Source organism: Barbus barbus (assembly GCF_936440315.1).
Source record: "Barbus barbus genome assembly, chromosome: 33".
Classification (NCBI taxonomy): Eukaryota; Metazoa; Chordata; class Actinopteri; order Cypriniformes; family Cyprinidae; genus Barbus; species Barbus barbus.
In genome coordinates, this window is record NC_136761.1 from 13,360,761 (window position 1) to 13,382,990 (window position 22,230).

Below are 22,230 nucleotides of genomic sequence, written 5' to 3' on the forward strand. Positions count from 1 at the left end.
ACCTTCTTTATGAGATTCACCTTTTAACTCTTGAGAGACAGAAACCTTCAGACAAGTAACTGAACTGCACCACATCTGTATCGTGAATACGTTTAAAGCAGTGATTACTTTAGTCGGTGTAGTATGAGTATACATCACACGTTTATTAGTGAACAACCCTCTCCAATCAGCCACAATAAAAAAAAAAAAAAAATATGATTGCACTACTCAGTAAAGCAGAACTAGCAACTTTCATTTAAAAAAAGTACAAATCTTAAAAATTTCAATCAGTATACAGATGTATTTATAATACACTATAACTAGTTATATGTTAAATGCTACAAACAATGATTCCAATGGAATGAAAAAAATTATAGCATTAAGAACAATTTCCTATATATAATATATATATATTAGCTTTTTTATTTCATTTTTTTTTTTTTTTTTTTTCAAATACAAACATGGCAAAAATGAGGTAACTGTAAATGTGCAAGTACCAAAGCAAAATATCTTCCTAATACAGAACACATGCCCCTGGCCCTGTTGTTGGCTGGGTAGTCTGAAGTTCAGGCAATGACTGACCCCTAAAGGCCAGGAGGAGAATAGAACAGTAAACAATCCACTATCCCACCACAGCAAGAAATCATTGGTAAACAATCAGTGGCGTCTATGAAGCAATCAACAAATCACAAATCCTAAAGTATTTAGCTGCTTATTGGAACACAATTTTCCACCACACAAGCTGTGAGATTATTTATTAGTTGAATCACAGAAAGACTACAAGATTCTATTTATCATAACTCATAGGTTGTTTTTTTTCTTTCTTTTTAGTAATTCAATACAGATAACACTGAGGTTTTCAAGGAATCTTGGTTATGATGAAAAATTCCTTTATAAATCTAAATAAGGATATATTAGAAATAGCCCACAGCTGGTTACCCCAAGCAAAAGTGCTTGCGTGTATATCAACAATTTATTTTTAAACCATAACAGTTACAGATGCTCAAGGTAGAGAGAACCGTACAACAGGTACATATATTTCTGACCGTTTTGGTGAATGAGAGATAACGCCGTGTTTTTTAACCCACACAACACCTCCTACTACTTCGATTTAAGGCAGATGTATTGAATCTGATCACTCGGGCAGTAAAATAATATTATCCTTTAAAACGGTCTACCAGCACATACAATTAAAGCTAAATAGTCGTCTTTTTTCTGTTTGTTTTCTTAATTGAAACCCCTGTTGATAATGTCATTAACTGTTTCTGACCACTTGGGGGTACTAGTAGCACTGCATGCTGTTAGAATAGAGACCCATAACAAACTATTGCATTCTCTTATGTGAATGTAGCATTACACCTAAATATAGAGCATCTAGCACCTTTTTACTATATGGCTTTCCATTATCTAGATTCCAGGCAAGTGTGTCAGTAACTGAGGCAACAATAGAAGCACAAATGTGGTGAGGAGCCTATCAAATCACATTTTTCCACTTGTCTTCCCACTGGCATCAAGCTTAACGTTATTATTTTAAATGTCCTATATTATTAGAATAATTTTTTTTTCTTCTTTTTCTTTTGCAAGTACAAGCACAATAAAATCTTGTAGTCATTCGGTTCTATTACAAATGTGTGCAGTACAGTGCATGGCAGTTATCAGCTGAGCAGGAAGTCCCCTACACCCAGAACCCAAAGCCAACTAGATCTACCTAAGAACCAGTTGGGACCTGGTTAGACATGCATGCATATTGTGCATAATTAAATACTTGCCCACCCCTGTCTAGATATCTTTCACTGAAAATACAGATTCATTTTTTGACTTTTTTTCTTTTTTTTAATCCTTAAATCATGCAAACACTGTAAGAATAGTCTTGGAAATGGTCTAGGTAGGACAGTGTGCACCGTGGCACGTTTTTCAACGGGATTACAACCTTTATGTGTGGTTCCAAGTACAAGAACACGGAAAAACGCAACGGCTGGAAAACACGTTCGAGTAGCATACGGTAATGATCGGCTGCAGTGACGAAAAGCCTATTCTCACTCGATACAACGTCATTTTTTTTCTTTGCATGCCAGTCTTATAATGGAATAATATTCACCACTATTTATAAAAGGAACATTAGTTCAGTTGATTACATTTGAAATATGCATGGCCTGAGGAAAACAACCCAGAATACCCAAATATATCTCCATGGCATCAATCCCATTTGAAATGGACTGTTTTCCTTTATTTTTCAATTACAGAGAGGCCCTGAGTGATTTTTTTTTACGTTATACTCAAAATATATGCCAGTGAACATATGTATACATAGATTACTTATCAAAAGTGTGGATTAAATTCATTACAATGGCTTATTTTAAAACCTGGCACGCAAACACAAGATACTCACATTCCCTTAAGAGAGTCCCTTTACCCGAGAAAGCCAGTGTGTCTATTGAGTTACAATGACTATTCAGTGGACAAACGACTCAAAGTCCTATAGTTAAAGTACTTAGGGAACCCAAAAAACAAAAAACTTATTTTTTTAAAAATAGTTCATAGTTTTCACCCGAACAACGTTCAGGTTTGTTTTTGGAATCGAGTGAACCACGAGTTAAGCGTTTTACAGTGCATTTTTTTTCTTTATACGACCCTAGCGCTCCATCTCTGCCGTTTCGAATCCTATCCGGGATCTTCGTGGAACGACTACAGTCAACCGGCACACAGGAGAGGGCGTAACTAGAAATACAGAGGGTTTCAACATTCTTTTGTCTTAAAAACAAGACAATAATTTGCAACCTTTCACACCAAGGCTATGCATACAATGTTTGTTTTTTTTCCTTTCACATCACTTTACACTGTGAACATGGCCTGAGACCTGACAGCGGGAGGCAAACTAAAACGTGCTGAAGATGTTTTAGTATTCCGACCGAATCCTTCAAAAACTCTTGCGAAAGCAGAAATAAATAACACCACTTAAAAAAAACAAACGCATACTTTTAAAAGAGGAACTGACAAAGGATGTCTGAAGATTAGTAACAGGTTTGTGCTTGTCAAGGTCTTGAGAAGGCAGAGTTAAAATCTTGTAGAGTATATTGATTATTTGGCTCACGAATAAGGATAAACAAAAAGCCTAGTCCTCCAAAATCAGGTCAAACGTTGCGTTCACTTCACACACTCATTGCACGTATTGCTTTCCGCAAAGTGTTCCACCCTTTCCCAAAAAGTCATTCTGGACAGGCAAATGCGAGCTCCTCGCCCTTCGGGCGGGAGAATGGCGAGACGGAGGCCGTCCAACGTTCCTCTTGTGGCTGAAATGTGGTGGATCACGTTAATTCAAATATTGCTAGTCTAAAAGAACAGTCCGCGTGAGGCCCGTGAGATGTTCTCCTGGATCTAGCTGAGTGTGAGGGAGCGGGATGAAGAGGGCCAGTCCAGAATTGATGGGGGTTGTGCAGTGCAGCCAGGTGGGAGCTGGCAGAGGCAGTGTGCTGTCCTCGTCCCTGTGTTCTCATTGGCCAGTCCAATTGGCCTCGCCAGCAAACAGCAAAAGTGAAAAAATGCCACAGCTTCCTCAATGTCTCTACAACTGTGGTGAAAGCCCAGCGGGAGTTTTCCCGATGGATTCACGGCTGTCGTTTCGCAGTCCTTTTTGTCTACGTTTCCATCTTTAACCTCAGGCCTTGGAACTCTGAACCACTGAAAGTCACACCTTCACAACAGCATTCGCAGATAAAAGAGAATCGGGATTAAGATATTCAAATGATCAATACATTATTGCAAAACATAGATTATTAACAAGTCCCTCAGCCCGTCACTTATACAGACATGCATCTATGATGGTCGTTCACCGGCAGAGCGGCCATGTCCTACGGACTCGTCTGATTGCACAGTAAAGCCAAAAACCACCATCATCCAGGCCCACTCCCACAGTCCCTAATGACGCTAAAGCACGATTTTAATTATCTGTGATCAAACAACTAGAGAATATTCAACTGTGTAAACGAATATGCCAACACAACACGTATTACAGGTTATCTTTGGAATCTGCGAAACAAGGGCAGGGTAATGAAAAAGAAAGACGAAAAGAACCCCCCCCCCCAAAAAAAAAAACCCAGTCACAATTCCAGAACTCCAAAGTGGCTATAGGCGGCAGTAGCTTTCATGAAACTCACACAATGACGCACAGCAGAGGTCAAACAGGTTCCATACAAATTCCGAGATTGCTTATTGTAGAGGTGGGGTTGGGAGCAGTTTGGGGGGTAGATTTGCATTTGGCTGGAGATCAGGTGTCCCCACTCACAGAACACACTCAAGGATTTGTGCTGTTTTCCAGTGAAGGACAAAAACCTGAACTCATTCCACATCGCGGTGAACTTCAGACGCGTCGGCTCGACAGATTGGACAGGTGCGATTGGTCTGCAAGACATGTTATGGATTAATTTCTACAAGCCAGAAATGCTTCCATACATTATTGAGGATCTGTACATCGCCTGCCTATGCAATTAAAGACAGCATAATAACAAATGTCTTCAACTTTTCTTGAGCACCAAATCAGTATATTAGATTGATTTCTGAAAGATCATTTGACACTGAAGACTGGAGGAATGATGCTGAAAATTAGTCACATGTATAAATTAAGTTTAAAATACATTCAATTAGAAAGCTGTTGTATAAAATTGTAATATTTCACAATATGAGACCCTGGAACTCAAAACCTGTCATAAGGGTCTATTTAAAAAAAAAAAAAAAAAAAGATATGTATACATCATCTGAAACTGAATAAATAAGCTTTCCATTGATGAATAGTTTGTTAGGATCGGACAATATTTGGATGAGATTAAACTATTTGAAAATCTGGAATCTGAGGGTGCAAAAAAAAATGCCTTTAAATATGTCCAAATGAAGTTCTTTGCAAAGCATATTACTAATAAAAAATTAAGTTTTGATATATTTATGGTAGGAAATTTACAAAATATCTTCACTGAACATGATCTTTACTTAAAGGGGTCATATGATGCAATTTCTTGTTTTCCTTTTCTTTAGTGTGTTATGTAGCTGTTTGTGCATGTATACTATCTGCAGAGTTACAAAGCTCAAAGTCTCCCACAAAAGGATTTATTCTATCTAAAAGAGAAGGCTGATCCAGACCGGGCTAAAACGCCTCATTCAAACACGCCCCCAAATGTGCAAAAAAATGTGCATAGTGCCGCCCAAATGTTCACGCAAAGAAAGAAGACATGGTTTCAGTAACCGCAGTAGTGTTGATGCAGCCATGTCAGGGAGACGCTGTGTGTTTCTATGCGAAAGCAAAAGCACTTTATTTGGCCTTCCAAAAGTAGATACAATTAGGAATCATTGGTTAAGATTTGTTTACAACAGAACAGCACAACCCAAATGTTCGAATTTGTGTGACGCATTTTATGGAGAGTATAAGGCTGGCTGTACACAAAAGCTATATATAAAAAAAAAAAAAAAAAAAAAAGGTAATTTCTGACTTTGCTATGACAATCTGGCGCTTCTAAATCAGCGACTGTAAGTATGTTTTGTTATTAGTTTAAGTATTTGCTATTGACTGTTCAAATGCGGAGTTTTGCACATTGTAGAGTAACGAGTCGCGCGTGTGTGTGTGAGGGGAACAGGGTCACATCACAGCGGAGTGTACAGCTTGTCAGAAATCATAGCACGTCAGCTGTTTTAACCGTGGGTTGTGCGCAAATACATACGAGCATCATCACTGTGTCTGTCACACGACTCTGTTCCCCTTTCGGGCTTGAACTGATGGTAAAACTAACGACATTATTAACTGTTTTTATATTTACTTTGAAAGCTGAAGCTCGCAATAATGGTAAGGGGCGTTACATTTCCGATGCGCGCTTATGGTGTTCGGCTAATCACAATGCTCTGGGTCAGCTGGCAAATAAGAGCAGACTGTGCTTGTCAGAAGGGGCTTTGTAGAAAACGACGCGTTTGAGAGAGGCGGGGCATAGAGGAACTAAAATAATGTACAGTATTTGAAAAATAATGTGTTTTTTGAACATTAAAGCATGTCAACATATTCTGTTACACCAAACACACAAAATAATGATCTTTAAAAATAGCACCATATGACCCCTTTAATATCCTAATGATTTTTGGCATAAAAGGAAAATGGATCATTTTGACCCATACAATATATTGTTGGCTATTGCTACAAATATGCCCGTGCTTATGACTGGTTTTGTGGTCCAGGGTCACATATTATTGTTTTTACTGTATTTTTGATCAAATAAATGCATCACTGATTAGAATAAGAGACATCATTGTAAAATGTTAAAAAATCTTACTGATGTCATACTTTTAAACAATAGTCTACATAAGCATTTTGTAGACCATAAGCAATTTAAAAACCTCTAGCAGTCGAACACTAATATTTACAGGGTTTCGCTGTTAGTTATTGCAGATATTTGTGCATCAATACATCATTCTTACCTTTAACCACTTGTCCACACATTTTGCATGAAATTCGTGGTTGCAGGGTAATACTCGAAGTAGCTGCCTTGACTCAAAATCACTAAAGCATACAACGCACCTGTAAGAAAATTAAATATAATGCATCATCAATACCAAGTCACAATCAAACCTTCAAGATTATATAAGCCAGGGCACACAGAACAGAGAACACTTACAGAGTCTGTTCAGATTGGTGGTTTTCTAAATTGAACCTGTAGGACGGAAGTTGCTCTATATCAGCTTTCGTTAGTCCTCGAGGTTTCGCTTCTCCGAGTCTCTCAGCAAGGTTTAATAACGCCTGAGAGAAAAATCACAGGTGTTCAAAATTCTTCACCCAAACCGTAACAAGATAATGACATAATCTCTCTTCCAAAATTAGCTTTAATTCCATAAAGTAACTTGCTAATTCTATAAAGCTAACCTTTTTCAACTTTGTTGCATCACTGCACATGCCCACAGAGTCCCTCTTATTGAAAACAAATGACTTTTAGTTGCAAATATGCGTGTATAAATGTTAGTAGACGGTGAGGCAGTTCACTAGGTTTTGGAACAGGCATTACGTGAAAACCCTCAAAGGCTTATTTTTGACAAGTCGGGTTATATAAACAGTAGGGCAAACTCAATCACACACCCTGGGAAGGATTCTCTATTTACCTCATAGTTTTCCATCTCCACATCATCTACATCCAAGTCCAGACTGATAGCAGGACCCACAGCAGTTGGAGGCACAGGAAGCATTGAGCTGTTTCACAGATCACAAACACATAAATCGTTAAAATACACACCTTTTTTGTCATTACTGAAAAAATATCACAAAGGCTTTATAGAATCATAACCATTAGAAAATGCATTTGATTTGTTTTATAAAGAGTAGAAGAGATTCTCACAGGAAGTATGGTAAGAAGCCGGGGTAGTAGGGCGGTGGAGGGGGTGGTGGAGGCAGAGGCTGCTGTAATCGGTACCTCTGTCCAGTTATACGCCTCGGCAGCATGTGCGGATATGGCTAAGGAAACAGACGACAACACATGAGATAAACCTTTTGAATTATTATTATTCATTTAGCAAATCTCATCTAAAACTACTTTGGCAAGATTTCTACTACAAGAACAATCCTCCTGCTGCAAAGATGAAGTGTGCGAAATACACTCCTTTATTTCGGTTAACTATGCAAAGTGGACCAGAAATAAGCCACCTGTGGGTTGATTTCCTGAAAAGAGTAAAACTGTGGCTATTTTTGTAATTGATTAATATTATCCAATAGGGTGATCATACGTCCACATTTCCCGGAGATGTCCTGGCTGGGATTTCTAATTTGCCTAAAACGTATGGGTTTTGGCTTTGTTTCCCTATTGTTTTCATGCTTGATGACTCAAGTAGTTTGACCAATAGCATGCAGGCACTGTACATAATCAACCAATCGTTGCATGTAAGCAGATGGGATCTACAGAGAGAACGGTCAAAGCAATGCAAATATGCGTACATGTAATGCATGAGCACAGTAGAGAGCATTTCAGTCAGAAAACAGAGGAAAAACAGGCCAATTTAAGCAATTTAGAAAAAAGGGAAAATTAAGATGTATTATCCAATAGCCTGTGCATTTTAAATAACATCAATAGAAAGGCAAAGTAGGTTAATTCCAGATGGTTACTTCTACCATTTAACCATCATAATAAGACCAGGAACATGCATAAAATGCATAAATGTTGCTTTCATATTGACCAAACTAGGCGCAGTCTTTCATCCTGTTCTGACTTGAGTTGCGCTGTATATTCTAACTGAATGGACAAACAGTTTTTGATTAAAAAAAAATGCCCATTTCTCATAGGCTTATACTGACAATTTTCTTTCTAAAGCTTTGAGCTATGATCACTATTTCAGCATCTTTCTGACTTAGTAAGCTTAATTTTACCTAACTGGTTGAACTTACCGTTTTTCTGTAGCACACAATCAAAAATCCCATATTTCTACAAGTGTCAACTCAGTTCAACTGTCAAACGATTCAATTGTAAACACGAAGCTACATATCCATAGGCCGACACCAAACAAAGAATTTTTAAAACTTATTTGACAATGCTTTGTCAAACCAAAATCCAAAAATAAAGTTTGTGAAGTCCAACTTTATTTATTTTTATATATTACATGATTTAAAAACTGATTTAAAATAAAATGTTGAAAATTACTGTTTACCATTTTTTGACTAGTACTACTTCTGGAAACTTTGCTTTCTGGAATTTGAACCTATTTTTGCCATGCCAAACCAGACGTTTAACCACTAATGAACACCAGTAAACCTTCACTGTTCTCTACACTAAGGGCATATTTTTTCCTTAATGTCATTACCTGTTTATGCAAATGCTGCTCACTGTAATCAGTATATCATTTTTGACTTGATTACAGTGATTTATATGCTTTGTTGCCATTCAAAAGCAAAGACATCTCACCACTCCGTAGGGTAGCTCTTGATGGAGGGGCTCCTGGGGGAGGTACTGGAGGGGGACGGAGGGGGTCATTGCTGGTGGATGGTGGGCTGGAGGATAAGAGAATGTTCCTAACGGATGCTGGTCTCCTCGCAGATCCACTTCATTCTCTACCCTCTGCAGAGGCTGAACACACAAGTATAAAAGTCATACTTATAGCATACGATTACGACTATTAATACCATAAAATGATGTGCTATTTTAGAAAGAATTCATTTAGTATTTAACACTGTTTTTTAATTATTATTTATTAAGATTACAATCAGTTGTGGGGACTAATCTGTTACTCATAACTAATTGGTTTCTCTAAATTGCAATGGGATTGCTTTACTAATAACACTGTCTGAACAGTAATCACACTACTATAGTACACTATACTCAACACTGGGAATAATAAACTGGCTCATCCCATCACATGGATGTATGGTTTCAAATCTTGTTTTTAACTAAAGTATGACTATGTGAAAATTAAGAAAAGGCCTCTCTTTGGTATCTGTCAGGTTAGAAACTCATCTAATTATAAATAATCAAAAGAGTGAAGACTATATATATATATATATATATATATATATATATATATATACACATATACATATATGTGTGTGTGTGTGTGTGTGTGTGTGTTGAATTACCACCAAAATAAACTAATCACTACATTTTTTTTATTAAAAGCTCTATGACTACTTAAATGTTTTTGTGATGAATTTCCAGTAAAAATAATTGTATCACTAAATTTACAGTTTAATATAAAACTACTCAAAGAAGATTTTGGTCATGCCACCCACCTATGCTGTCAACATAACTTATGTGAAATGCACAAAATAATTTTTTTCTGTAATTAAAAAAAAAAGCCCAAGAAAATAATATTTTATATATATTTACCTATTTAATTATGGTGAAAAATGTATATAATACACATGCACACACACACACACATTTATAAAAATATTACAGACATTTTTCACCATAATTTGCATAGAAAAGAACATACAGTAGCATTCATAGATTTTATGATCTGCACTCACCATGCGCGGGTGCTGGGGCTGTATGGGGACAAACTGGTTGAGTGGAGGCAGATGAGGAGGCTGGTGGGGCGGCACTGGTGGACTGGGGTGCAGGATAAAATGCTCACTGGAGATCAATGGTGGAAATGCCTGATAGGACACAGGCAGGTGCTGCATGGTGCAGGCCTGAATGAGCTGCAGACAGACAGACAGAGAAATAACAGACAACAAAGCGTCACTAACACTATAGACACGCTAATTAAAAAAAGTGTATGGGCATTTGAATATTGAATTGCTGTGCAGTTTAAGAAATGACTTAATACTGGGAAAGCACACTCTGGAGTAAAGCACATCTAACGTTTTCACTATCCTGCACTATTTAGGAATCTGCTAAACCATTTCAAGAGCATGGGGAAAACTTTGAAAAAGTAATGTAGTTTTCTTTAATTGTTTTATTTTGTGTGTCATGTTTCTTGTATAAAAAAATATAATAGGAATTATAAAAGCAATAATAATAAAAATAATATTTATATATACATACAACTTCATTATTAAGCATATATAATGCAAAGACGACTGAAAATACATATAGCCCAATTATATAGCCCTGCACAATTTAAGACACCTTCAACTGTACATCACTGTGGCCACAAAAAAAATACAGGTGGGTATGTTGACACAAATGCAATGACTTGAGCAGATGGTATAATTAGCAGAAAGTACACCTTTGCTGTCCATGTCAAAGACAGAATACCCCAGACACTTGCAGTGGCAATACAAACAAAAACTGGGGGGGGGGTTGCACATTGCACCTTGAAAGTTGCATCATATAAAGGTCATTACACATTCTAGAGACACAAGAAAGGCCAACATAAAAATCAAAAAGTGAAATGTAGCCGTTTACCAATGCCTAATGTGTAAGCATGAGAGGGAAGTAAAGAACAACACTCATAATAGAGTATCTTTGGCTAAGAGGACAGGTGAGCATAATGGCTGCCTGGGACACATACATCGGCTAAAGTAAAGCTGGAGCGATGGGACATGTTAGATGTGCTCTACACAAACTTCACTGACATTCCAGCTCTTCCTTTTCAAACTCACTGGAGGAGGAAGGCAGCAGAGCAGAGAGAGCTGTCCGCTGAACATTACCGAGCATGCTGGGAGCTGCTGAGCATTGCAGGCTGGGATAGGTTGCCCGGTGTGGATGGGAAAACCATGGGTCGTCACCGTGGTAACTGTGTAAGATATCGGAACTGATCCTTGATGCATCTTGAAGGACAACAAAAAGTTAAAGTTATTTGTTAAAAAAATAAATTGATCTTCATAATTACAGTCTACACAAAGCACTTTCACATCAAAGTCTGAGTAAAACAATTATTAATATGCTAGTGGCCTCAAACTACCAGCTTATGCTTAAATCTGGTTCATGAATCAACTTCTTATGCTCTGCATCTTGCTTTAGGGTCCGGTTCGATAGTTCTCTTCATGATTTTTTTTTTTTATTTTTTATTAAAAGGCCTGAAATGCAAATTGCCCAAATGTAACCCAACTAACAATGAAAAATCTGTCAAAATTTTACATTTATTTATACATTTAAATTGATTTTTTTTTTTTTTTTTTACCATTTCTAATAGTTTATATATAAAAGCCCAGTTGTAGCTTAAGTACCAATGAAAAAATGTCAAAAAGTTTGATTTTATAGTTTTTATATAATTGTTTTTCATACATTTTCTTAATTTATTTTGATATTTATTGAAGGTCTGAAACACAAACAAAAAAGCCCAATTGTACTGTTTTTAACAATAAAAATCTGTCAGAATTATTTTGTAGTTTTTATACATTTAAATTTATATTTCTTATGCTTTGTACAATTATTTTATACATATTAAAGGACTGAAATGTAAACACAAATGGCCAATAGCTGTAATACAAGTAACAGGCCTAAGTAACAACAAATGTCGAAAATGCATTATTCATTTTTTACAAATGCACTATATTCATTCAAGGCCTGGAATTAAAATATTAATGCCCACTTGTAGCTTAGGAAACAGCACAAAAAAAATTAGATTGTATTGTTATTTTAGTTTATACTGATATTACATTTATTACTGATATAACTTTTCTGATATTACTGATATTTATTTTTATTTTTATATACTTCTTAAACATAGTGAACATCAAATACTGGATTATATGAGTAACAGGAAATGAATGTTTCTAATGGAGAACAACACCTAGATGGAAATGTGTGTTTGAGACCTATGGTCTAAATGAAAGACTAATACCTGTTCGTGAAGATCCACCATGATGGAGCTCTGTTGGGGGGGTTGTGTGGCAGTATGCAGCATGCGTGAAGGTGCACCGGTGTGGCTATATTGCCTGGACTCATCTAAAGGAATCTGCTGATGCTGGGAGAAGACAGGGTGGTGGAAGTTCTCATCCTGATGTAGGGAAGTGTGCACAGCAGGTCGATCTCGTTGTCCCCACTGACGTCGTACTGGAGGACTAGGACATAAACACACACAGATTGTAAGTACATACTCGCTATATGTTTTTATGAACTCAAAATGATGACGGCCACCTCACCTTCTCCTGAGGTGCAGAGGGGTGATGCAAGGCTCCCCGACGACCCTCCTCTGGTTTAAGGGGGCAGTTGATGGCCGCCTACTCACTGCTACTTCCCATGGTCGCATTTGTGATGTCGTATGAACGAGTCACACCTGCCTGGGGTTGGGGGACCAGAAGTGCAAGAGGCACTTGTGTCTAACAGCCTCAGATTGTCGGAACTCTGTTTGAAACACAAGAAATATGGGTTTTGTGAATTGAATGTTGATTTGAGAAAATCAGCAGAACCCTTTGTAGTCATTACATGTGGATTTCGTGTTAGATGAACTTATTACCATAGTTCTGTCATTATTTACTCACCCTCATGTCATTTCAAACCCGTATGCTGTTATTTTTGTTTGTTTTCAATGCTTTTCCCCCATACACTAAATGTGCATAGTAACCATGTCTGTCAAGCTCCACATAGAACAAAGAACACCATTAAATTAGCCCTCCTAACTTCAGACAGAGGAACAGGCTCAACATTTTATTTATTATTACTAAAGTCCTTTACATCTGCCATATTTCAATTCTAATATAGTACTTTAAAATAGGTTATACATCATTTAACATTAGTGACAACCACAGGCTTCCAAAACATGAGGCAATTTTTTTTTTTAACATGCAGGGTAACCTGGTTCAAAGCCCAACCTCACATACAAGTATTGTTTTTTTTTTTTAGTAAACAAAACTGCTACTGACTTTGACAGCCAGTGATCAACATGTGTTGCATTGAGGGGTGGGGGGGGGTGGGGGGGGGGGGGGGGTCTCAATATATTTTGTTCACAGGTCCTTTTGTTCTAGCCAGTATCACAAGCAAAAGCATGTCAAATGATGTTTGAAAACAAATCTTTAGTGAAAATGATTTTCAGTTGGTTTTTCTCCCAGGTGCTTTTTGGAGCTTGTCAGCTGTGGTCACTATACATTTTGTATTTGCATTCTTCAAATTTTCTCCTTTTGTAGACAACTAAAAATTAATAGCATATAAGCTAACAACACAAAATTCTGGTGAATTATTCCAGAAAAAATGACCATGAGCTTAAAATGTGAAAAGACCAGTACTACTTTAAATGGAAACAATAAATATATGTAATTTTCCAATAAACCAAGAGAAAATTCGCCAGTAATTGCCTCAACATGCTGTAGTGTATTAATTTATGGATTGTGAATTACATGTAAATTAGACTGGGGGAGCTTAAAATACACAAAACCAGACTTTTCAGGGCACAAGCATTTCAATGTATATTTCTAAAGATTTCAAATACATTTTATTACAGTTCTCTTTTCAAAATCAGTGGAGTGTGCATTAATTCACTCAAGCACGTCTAAACTTCTCATGCTGCTACACAAGACATTCAAATGTAGGCTACAGTGCCATGTGTAAAATAAAAAATAAAAAAACAAATACCAACAAATCTTCACAAACTGGAAGCGTAAACCGTGTTTAATGGAATGACTAGGCTGATTTGCCACAAAGAGGGGGAGCTGTAACTTCAACAACAAAAGCGTGGAGGGCCATGTGCTCCCACACAGACAAAGCAATAACAAAGGAGCGCCACCAAACCTCGCCTGCCTCACTTTATCAAAAATAGTCACTCGAAAGAGCTTTTACGTATGATTTAAACATTATTCGTGCTTCAAATATGGACTGTGCACATTCCCCATGAATAAAACACTTATAAGTGTCATTGTGGCCCAGCAGTGGACATCAACAATAGCACAAAGAAGTCGCGAGGCCGAAGTTTTACAGGAGCTCGCGCAAACATCCGCAGTTGCCCTCATGCTCTTAAAACAGGTTCTCAATGCTACACGGAGGTTGTACATTGCATAAAAATGATACACAAATCGCATGCACTTTCCAAGCCCTTAGCTGCTATCGCTAGCATGCAGACCGAGCAGATGAAGCCCCAAACAGGAAATGCAGGGATGCACCCCTGACAAAAGAAACATGGTTTAGCTTTAACGCAACATTTAGACAGTCTGCACGTCATGAATGCAAACTTCCGAATACCAAGAGTGTTCTCGTTTTTATTTTACGTGCAATATGACAGTTTTGTGTCCAATAAGCAAAGTATGATCGCACTAACCGAGCTTACTTGTTTTCTATGGCGCTCGAGTTTCCGACTCGTCCACGCGCTGCTTTTAGGCGAATAAAGCGATGCAGGATGTGTCGTTTGGTGATTTAAAATACTAATCCAGAAGAAATCGTTCAGGAAAACTAGCAGACGGTCATGGTTAACACAGAGGTATCGTCCGTTTCCTAGTTCACGTCCACGAGCTTGAGTTTGTTGCTGTTGAGCAGGCGTTGATCTTCAGCATAGAAAGAAAAAATGCATATTCCTCTGCTGCCTAACATCGGATAACTTAGCTACAACAAACTTGTTATAGCGTGCACTTGTTGTTTCCTTTATTATTATGTCCGATGCGTTCAAACTGGGTTTGATCCGTGACATGGGTGCAGTTCAATATTGTTGTGTGCCTGTAGTCACGCCTTCTTCCTCTAAAAACTACCACGCAAGAGACAGACAGCCAGTCACTTTTTATATGCTGATGATTGGTCGAATCGCTTCAAGCTGATCCCAACTTTAAGGATGTTTTCACACTTCCTCTTTACTAAAAACAAACACAGACCCCTTTAAGTGGTCCAAAAAGTGAATTGAATCAAAAAGGTACCTTGTTCTTGCATTCACACTCGTTGTGGTTCACTTTAGCATTAACATTAACTTAAGCATTGTAATTTAGCATTGGTCCATTAACAATTTACATTGTTTAAAAAAAAATAATAATAATAAACTTAAAAATTGTTGCAATATAATATTTAAAAATGATTATTACTGAAAATAATTACTTAGTTATATTACTTAGTACTGCTTAAGACAGGCCAGAGGTTCATGTAACTGCTTTTTCAAATAAAACACATTAATTTATGGATCTTTCACATCAACATATATTACATATGGTTTTATTTTCTGTAGCTTAAAATAATACAATTAATGCAATAAAACAATATGACATAAAAATATATATTTAGAGGCAAATTTTCACAAATTCAATCATAAAAGCATCATAATATATGATATATTTTGTCTTCTATAGTTTAAAAGAACAAAATGAATATATTAACACAAAATTATGAAATATATATATTTAGAGGCAAATTCAGTCATTATATATTACATTATATTTATGTCATAGTTTAGTAACTTTCATGCAAATGTGAAGCCTGGAGTGTTTTTTTGTTGCCGATGGTTTACTTTCTCCTTTTGGAGCATTCAAATGTGTCAAAATACATGCAAATCACTAGACCGCAAAAAACAAAAGTTTGAAAACACTATAAAAGAGTTCATTTCAGCTCCCAAGATGGTTTTGCAATCCAACAGATCAGATGAAGTCAGATGATTTGTGTTGTGCAGAAGTCAAAACATTAAACATAAGCATAGCAGGCAGAGCATGTTATCGGTGATGATTTATTATGCCACTGACATTCATTTTGAGGTTGTATGGGTAGTCCCAGATAAAGGGGATGTTGTTTGTCACAAGGGATAGGCCTGTGTTTCAGTTATCAAACAAGGGTGATGCAACAGTCATGGTGTATATTATAATTCAGCAAGACAGCATCTAATTATTTAATTCCTTTAACACAAAACAATTCACAATGTAGATATAATCTTAAAACAGTTCAAACAGCATGACGAACAATCAAAGCAATACTTAAAAAGAACAAATAAATAAGAACATGAGTCATTGCATGTGGAAGTCCTTTTCTCCACTTCCTGAACTTCTGATTACCCACAATAATAACTTATGGTTCTCTTAAATGTTTTCTTCTGTAAAAATGGACCATCTCCTATGTTTCATAGCTCTTATAAATCATAGCTCTTATTTCATATGTTTCATAGCTCTTATAAATGGAATCAAGAGAGTAAACTGCAACATGCAAACGACTATATTATATTTTCTACACAATTTATGTTTGCAAATAAAGTACAAGTTAACTTTTTCATCATAAATTATGGCATAATAACAATTTGATTTATTATTATTATTATTAGTGTTGTTGTTGTTATTGTGGACTAAATGAAATGCAGGAAAGAACATTATGTTGGGGAGCTTCTAACTGAGCATGTCTCATCCGCCTCTCCATCAGAGACAGTGTGACACAACCCAGTCTGTTACATAAGCCTTGCGCCAAATGGCGAGCCGGCGGACAGAAACACATACAAGCGTCTTTACTTGAGGGGCGGTCAAAGTAACATCTTCGTTATTCCATGCACTTTCATGAGTTCATGAGCTGACATCTTAAAAAAATACGGATTTTATTTGCTCTAGAATAATGCATCATACAACGCATGAAGCAGACTGTATGAGAACTATGATGGCAAAGTGTAGCATTTATTTTTCTTTACAATAATCTGAGTTTAATTCGTCTTGAGTGCGCATAGGTCAGAATTATTTTTGCAGCATTTTCAAAGGGCCTCTCGACTGGCTTCACTGCAGAAAAAACACCGCAATGTAACCTTCCTTGCTACTGTTTAACTCACGGGAAATATAGCTCAAATAAATCAGATTCTAGCGTAACCTGCGCTGCGCGTGCACACGATCACGCACATCTGAAGCAAGCGCGAGACGAGCAAACCCGCGTCCCATCCATCCATGCACTTCCAATCCAATGTAAACATTACAGCATTACAGCAACAAAACAAGGAGGGGCTCAAGGCTTTAGGGGGACAACGCATAAAAACACGCCGATACCTCTGTGCGATGCATTCAATAACGTGAAAACCCACGGAAATCCACGCCATCGACACGAAGACGCAGGCGCGTGCGTTACCTGATTGTTAATTTGTGAGCATCTCAGTCGCGGACATTTCTCCTTGTAATCCTGCACATCTCTCCCATATTCGGTGCGGCATGATCCTCAGCTGTTCCTGTTAATGGAACATTCCGTGGATTTCACCACTGAATTGGGGAAAAGGTACAAACTGGAGCTCGCGCGAGGAATAAAGGCAGAATATGGCATTACTCTTCGCATCTCCCGCAAAACAACCACTATCTGAATTCATTCGGCGAAATCAATGCACTCGGTTGAACCCAACATCATCCGCCGCCTATTTGCGTGCTTTTGTGCCATACCCCTATGAGGGGCATTTAGAGGCCGCTGACTTATGGCAAGCCGTTTGAACATCATTCCGTAGAAATAACTACTGTCTGTTTATGAGACTTTATTGTGCTACTTGTGGAAATTCTTTATTTATTAAATTAATAAATAAAGAAAACTGCGATATATAAATGTGCAATTCTGAGAAAAAACGGTAAAAAGTCGCAATTATCTTTTTATTTTTCAGTCCATGTTGTGGAAAAATAAGATGTAACCTAGTCTATGAGATTTTTTTTCTTCTGAAAACTGCAAGTTTATATATCTGAGAAAATTGTAAAAAGGAAAAAAAAAAAGTATGAAAAAGAAAGACTTTTTTTTTTATCTGGTGGCAGGGGCTGGCTGCCAAAGCTGCTTATTGTTAGTGAATAACAATTATCCAACTTTTTCAGTGTCACTAACTGTCCATTAAATAGTATTAGGCCTACTTATTGTTTGGATACTAGTATTTCAGTAATTACTATTAATAGCCACTGTTTTGTCACAGTATTGACAAGTATCTATTGAATTTGTCACTATCGGGTGTGACTCACTCGTCCTGAAAAGTGAAGCTGCGTGCTCTTTGATCGCCCCCTGGTGGTTGGCTGCAGTACAGGTCATAAACCCCGCCCTCTCCATGTAAACGAATGGGACTTGAGTCAAAATAAAATAATTAATTAGCCTACACTACACTACAATTTTCTGAAACAAGGTTTTGGTCATTTAAGGTAGCTGTTATCTCACTGATATATGATCAATTGTTCGTTTTTGTGATAAGTTTGATTTTAGCTAGTAATTTGATGCTATAAAAAACGGGGCGTGCCGTTATGGTTGATTGGGTCTGCGGGAGTTTGATAACGCGGCTCCACCTCACGACTCTACTGAGACTCGGGATCCAAATGACGTAATTTAGTCACGATGGCAGCGGCCATACTGAGATGCATTCGCTTCACTTTTCTATAGTGGAAGGAAGCGGAGACGCGTCGTCCATCTTTTTTTACAGTCTATGGTCACTATTCATTAGCTTCAATGACCTGTACTTTAGCAGTCACTTTTGTAGTGATAATACAAACAAACAAATCACAGAATTTGCAGATAAGTTCTACTGAAATAGGGACCTAATTCTTTAGTTACTTGTAACAGTTAAAATAGTATAGTCTTTTTTATTATTAGACACTAGTTCGTATTCCAATTGTTAGCTAACAGGATTTTGTAACAAAAGTATCCATTCTGGCTTGACATGACAAGTAAAAAGTAATTGCAATTTGTGATGTTACAATTACAAATGTTAAACAACTGGTGTAGATACTATTTCATAATTAGGTTCTATTATTTAACAAATATGTACTAGTAAAACTGAAATAGATACTATTGGGACTGTTAGCCTAATGTTAATTAAGAAACATAGTAGCAGTCCTTTTTCCTCTACATTGAATCTCTTTTCTGTCTGGAAGATTATGATTTTATGTTGGATTTTACCCATATAGGTATACTGAATGATCAATTAGTGTATGCAATATTATGATATTCAACTATGACAGGTAAAACCAGAAAAAAACAGACACTAATTAGTAACCTAAGGAGTGAATGTTAACACGGCTTGCCACAGTTGTCTTGCTCTACCGTAAACACTGTACGAGTTTGTCCTCAGGAGCTCCCAATGTCAAGTCTCGGTTAACGAGATCACAGGGCTACGATTAGGTCATTGCATAGACTGTCCTGTTATCCTGTTCTCCACATTGAATAAAAACTAATGAAAGCTTAAATCCTCGTCGGGCTTCCTCAATGACAAAAATAGAGAGCTGACTGGATTAGTTTTACTTCATAATGATGATGATGATGACATTACACCTGTGCTGTGTTTTCTTATTAAAGCTGTTTGCATCACGAGGGAGGCATATGTCATCACCAATTTGATTCCTTGCATCCATAATGGAAAAACTAATCAGGGTCACATTACGTAAATTCCAGTCTATGATTAGAATGTGCTTTGCTTTGTCTTCCTCTACTGGCCAGACGAGGAACTATATAGACTGCCTGGAAAACGCACCATCACGCAATTCTCGCAATGTTTGTAATAACAAAAAAAAAAACATGGTTTTTACTACTAATTAAACCAAAAGCCATGGTAACTATAGTTAAACTATGGTAGCCACAAATTAAGCATGGTTTTGCTACACTAACCATAGTTTAGCCATGGATTTTATACAAATGGCAATCAATACATGGTTACTATGCTTTTACTACAATAATAGTTCATTTTCGTAAGGGACAATGTTACTTAACGTGTGTTTATAATATATATTAGTGTGGGTCTGTCTCTTTTATAAATCATATGACACGTATGTAGGCTTACTGTACGTTTGTTTATTTTGTGCATATTCCTAACCAGGCCCATACTTTTCATAACCTGGTTAGCAAGATGGCTGTATTGTTGACAGCAATAAATGAGCAAAACACTTTAGTGTCATGGAAAGCAATTAGGTCTATTAATGATTAACTAGACTGTGGTTATATGTATAATAATCAAACCAAAACTTATCGCACATTATTGTTATTACAGTGAACGTTATGACATGGCACCTTTAAATGCCATTTCATTTCCCAGCATAACTAAACAATGTGCCAAATCACTAAAGACTGCTCTTGTGCTTTAGGATGGGTCATGGCCATTGGGCCTCAACCATTTCGCATCATTGCGCTAAATCATAAACCAAAGTCTAAAATGATAAGATTAGGGAGGCATATTGGTGTACTGTAATACATGTGGCACAAACAGTTCACATTTTACAATATAAGATCTAGTGAACAGATTTATGATAGATTTGTGTAAAACACCCGTATTCACACTGACACCTGAATCACATATCCCCATATTATATAGAAATGTATTAATTTTTGTCATGTTTAGATATATATATTTTTCCCCTAATATTATTTCACTCTATTTTGACTTTATACAATGTCAAATGCTGCACAAACTTGCCACAGATAAAGCTTTAAATACTTATATGTAAATGTATTTTTTTATTTATATATTTAATTTTATTCTTAATAATACATGCTTTCAGTTTAAAATTTATTTGTATTTTGTATTTATTGTATAAAGTCTGTATAATATAATATTATACAAGCCTTATATATATATATATATTTTACTATTGACACACTTGTCATACAGATATATTTTATAAAGTCAAAATACAGCATATGTTTGCTTCCGTTGCTGCTGCTAAAATTTACTTTAGTATTAGTTGATCTTCAGGCCTCTAGTGGCTTTATTTTGATCCCTCACTCTACAGCATGTCCAGTATGATCAACACCAAACAATTAGAGATAACAAACACAAGCTCTTCTGTCAGTCTCAGGAGAAAGTTCCTCCATTGTTTTTGTTTGGTAGCGGTAAAGATTCTCCTCAGGGGAGAGTAATCTTTTGTCCATCTCTCGTTAATTATGAAGGCCCATGAGGGAAGCAGGCTCATTAGAGCTGGGCAGAGGGTAGGTAGGTTCTTGAATAGCTAATGAGCTCATTTGCTCCCCGGAATCTCTCAGACCACATTATGTCCAGCTCACTGGGGATATGCTAAGAAATAGCCAGAAAATAAAAACTGGATCCAAAGATGCATGGTTGGCTTAGGAAGTAGATGCCCTGCTAAACACTTCACTAGAAATGTTGCTGCGCCATGCCTTTGTCATGTGGTTTCTTAGCTTTTATGATCTCACCTAATCAGGTATAATAAATATTTTCTTATTTTCATTTTATAATTAGGAACAAGAAACATTTCTTTAACCCTAGTTCTATCCATGCTATTTATCTATTCTCTATTCCAACCTCCATTAATCTTGTGTCTTTTGAGTTTGCTCAGGAGTTGCTGAATGAATGTGTGAATCTGTTGTGACATTTGTTTGCCTAGTACCCACACTTGTTGTTCTGCTAAACCATTCTCTGCACACTGTTTTAGGATCTGATTCTGTGGTGGCACTAAGCAGCTTTGTCATCTGTCTACAGGGTGAGAAGACTGTACTGAGTATGCAGTCTTTTCTCCGCTGTGATGTTAATGATTAAAGTTTACAACTGAAGGACAGTAATAGCCAGTGGTGCACTAGCCAAAGGTCTCTTATATTATATATATATTGTTCCCTCATTTGAAGAACGCCACTTGTTGGAATACCAAAGAGCAGACTGGGCACGGTACGTCTTCTTCAGCCTTGTATCATTTTCAACATATTATGTCTAGTTTCTTTAAGTGACTGCATGTAGATCAAGAGCCTTTACCCAGATTAAGCTTTAATTTTTAGAGATTATTCTTTTGTGAAGGTGGGGTTTTCTTGGTGTCTTGACAAATCTAAGCAGGAGACAAAAGTCTCAATTTAAACTCATTGAGAAATATTTGAGATATTAAAAAGATATAGGCTAAACTGTGATTAATGTGTGTACTGGATGAAAAATCAGTGCACACTGATGACATTCAACCATTCCAGGGCTTGTGATTTAAGAAGGTCTGAAAAAATTAAATAAGGCAGATTGATTGCTTTTATTAATTATTGTCTTAAATTTTAG

General features: G+C 36.8%; 1 protein-coding gene across 11 annotated transcripts; it reads right to left on the reverse strand.

Moving 5' to 3' along the window:
* Positions 1 to 1,558: 1,558 nt before the first annotated feature.
* On the reverse strand, positions 1,559 to 17,674 carry LOC306853203 (RING finger protein 44). Of its 11 annotated transcripts, none has more exons than XR_013782717.1 (12): positions 14,623 to 15,037; positions 12,518 to 12,719; positions 12,217 to 12,436; positions 11,033 to 11,200; positions 9,953 to 10,126; positions 8,892 to 9,053; positions 7,338 to 7,453; positions 7,105 to 7,192; positions 6,627 to 6,748; positions 6,430 to 6,529; positions 4,134 to 4,377; positions 1,559 to 3,670 (listed from the first exon to the last, which is right to left on the reverse strand). XR_013782717.1 is itself a non-coding variant. In XM_079390440.1 (12 exons), the coding sequence occupies exons 2-12, from the start codon at positions 12,622 to 12,624 to the stop codon at positions 4,315 to 4,317; spliced, it is 1,317 nt and encodes a 438-aa protein (XP_079246566.1). In that variant the 5' UTR covers positions 12,625 to 12,719; positions 14,632 to 15,037; the 3' UTR covers positions 1,559 to 4,314. The 11 variants fall into 11 exon arrangements, 10 of the variants coding, with proteins under 10 accessions (XP_079246566.1, XP_079246559.1, XP_079246567.1 ...); XM_079390440.1 differs by adding an exon at positions 6,872 to 6,916 and having other exon boundaries at positions 1,559 to 4,377; positions 11,081 to 11,200; positions 14,632 to 15,037; XM_079390433.1 differs by adding an exon at positions 6,872 to 6,916 and having other exon boundaries at positions 1,559 to 4,377; positions 14,632 to 15,037.
* Between the last annotated feature and the right edge of the window lie 4,556 nt (positions 17,675 to 22,230).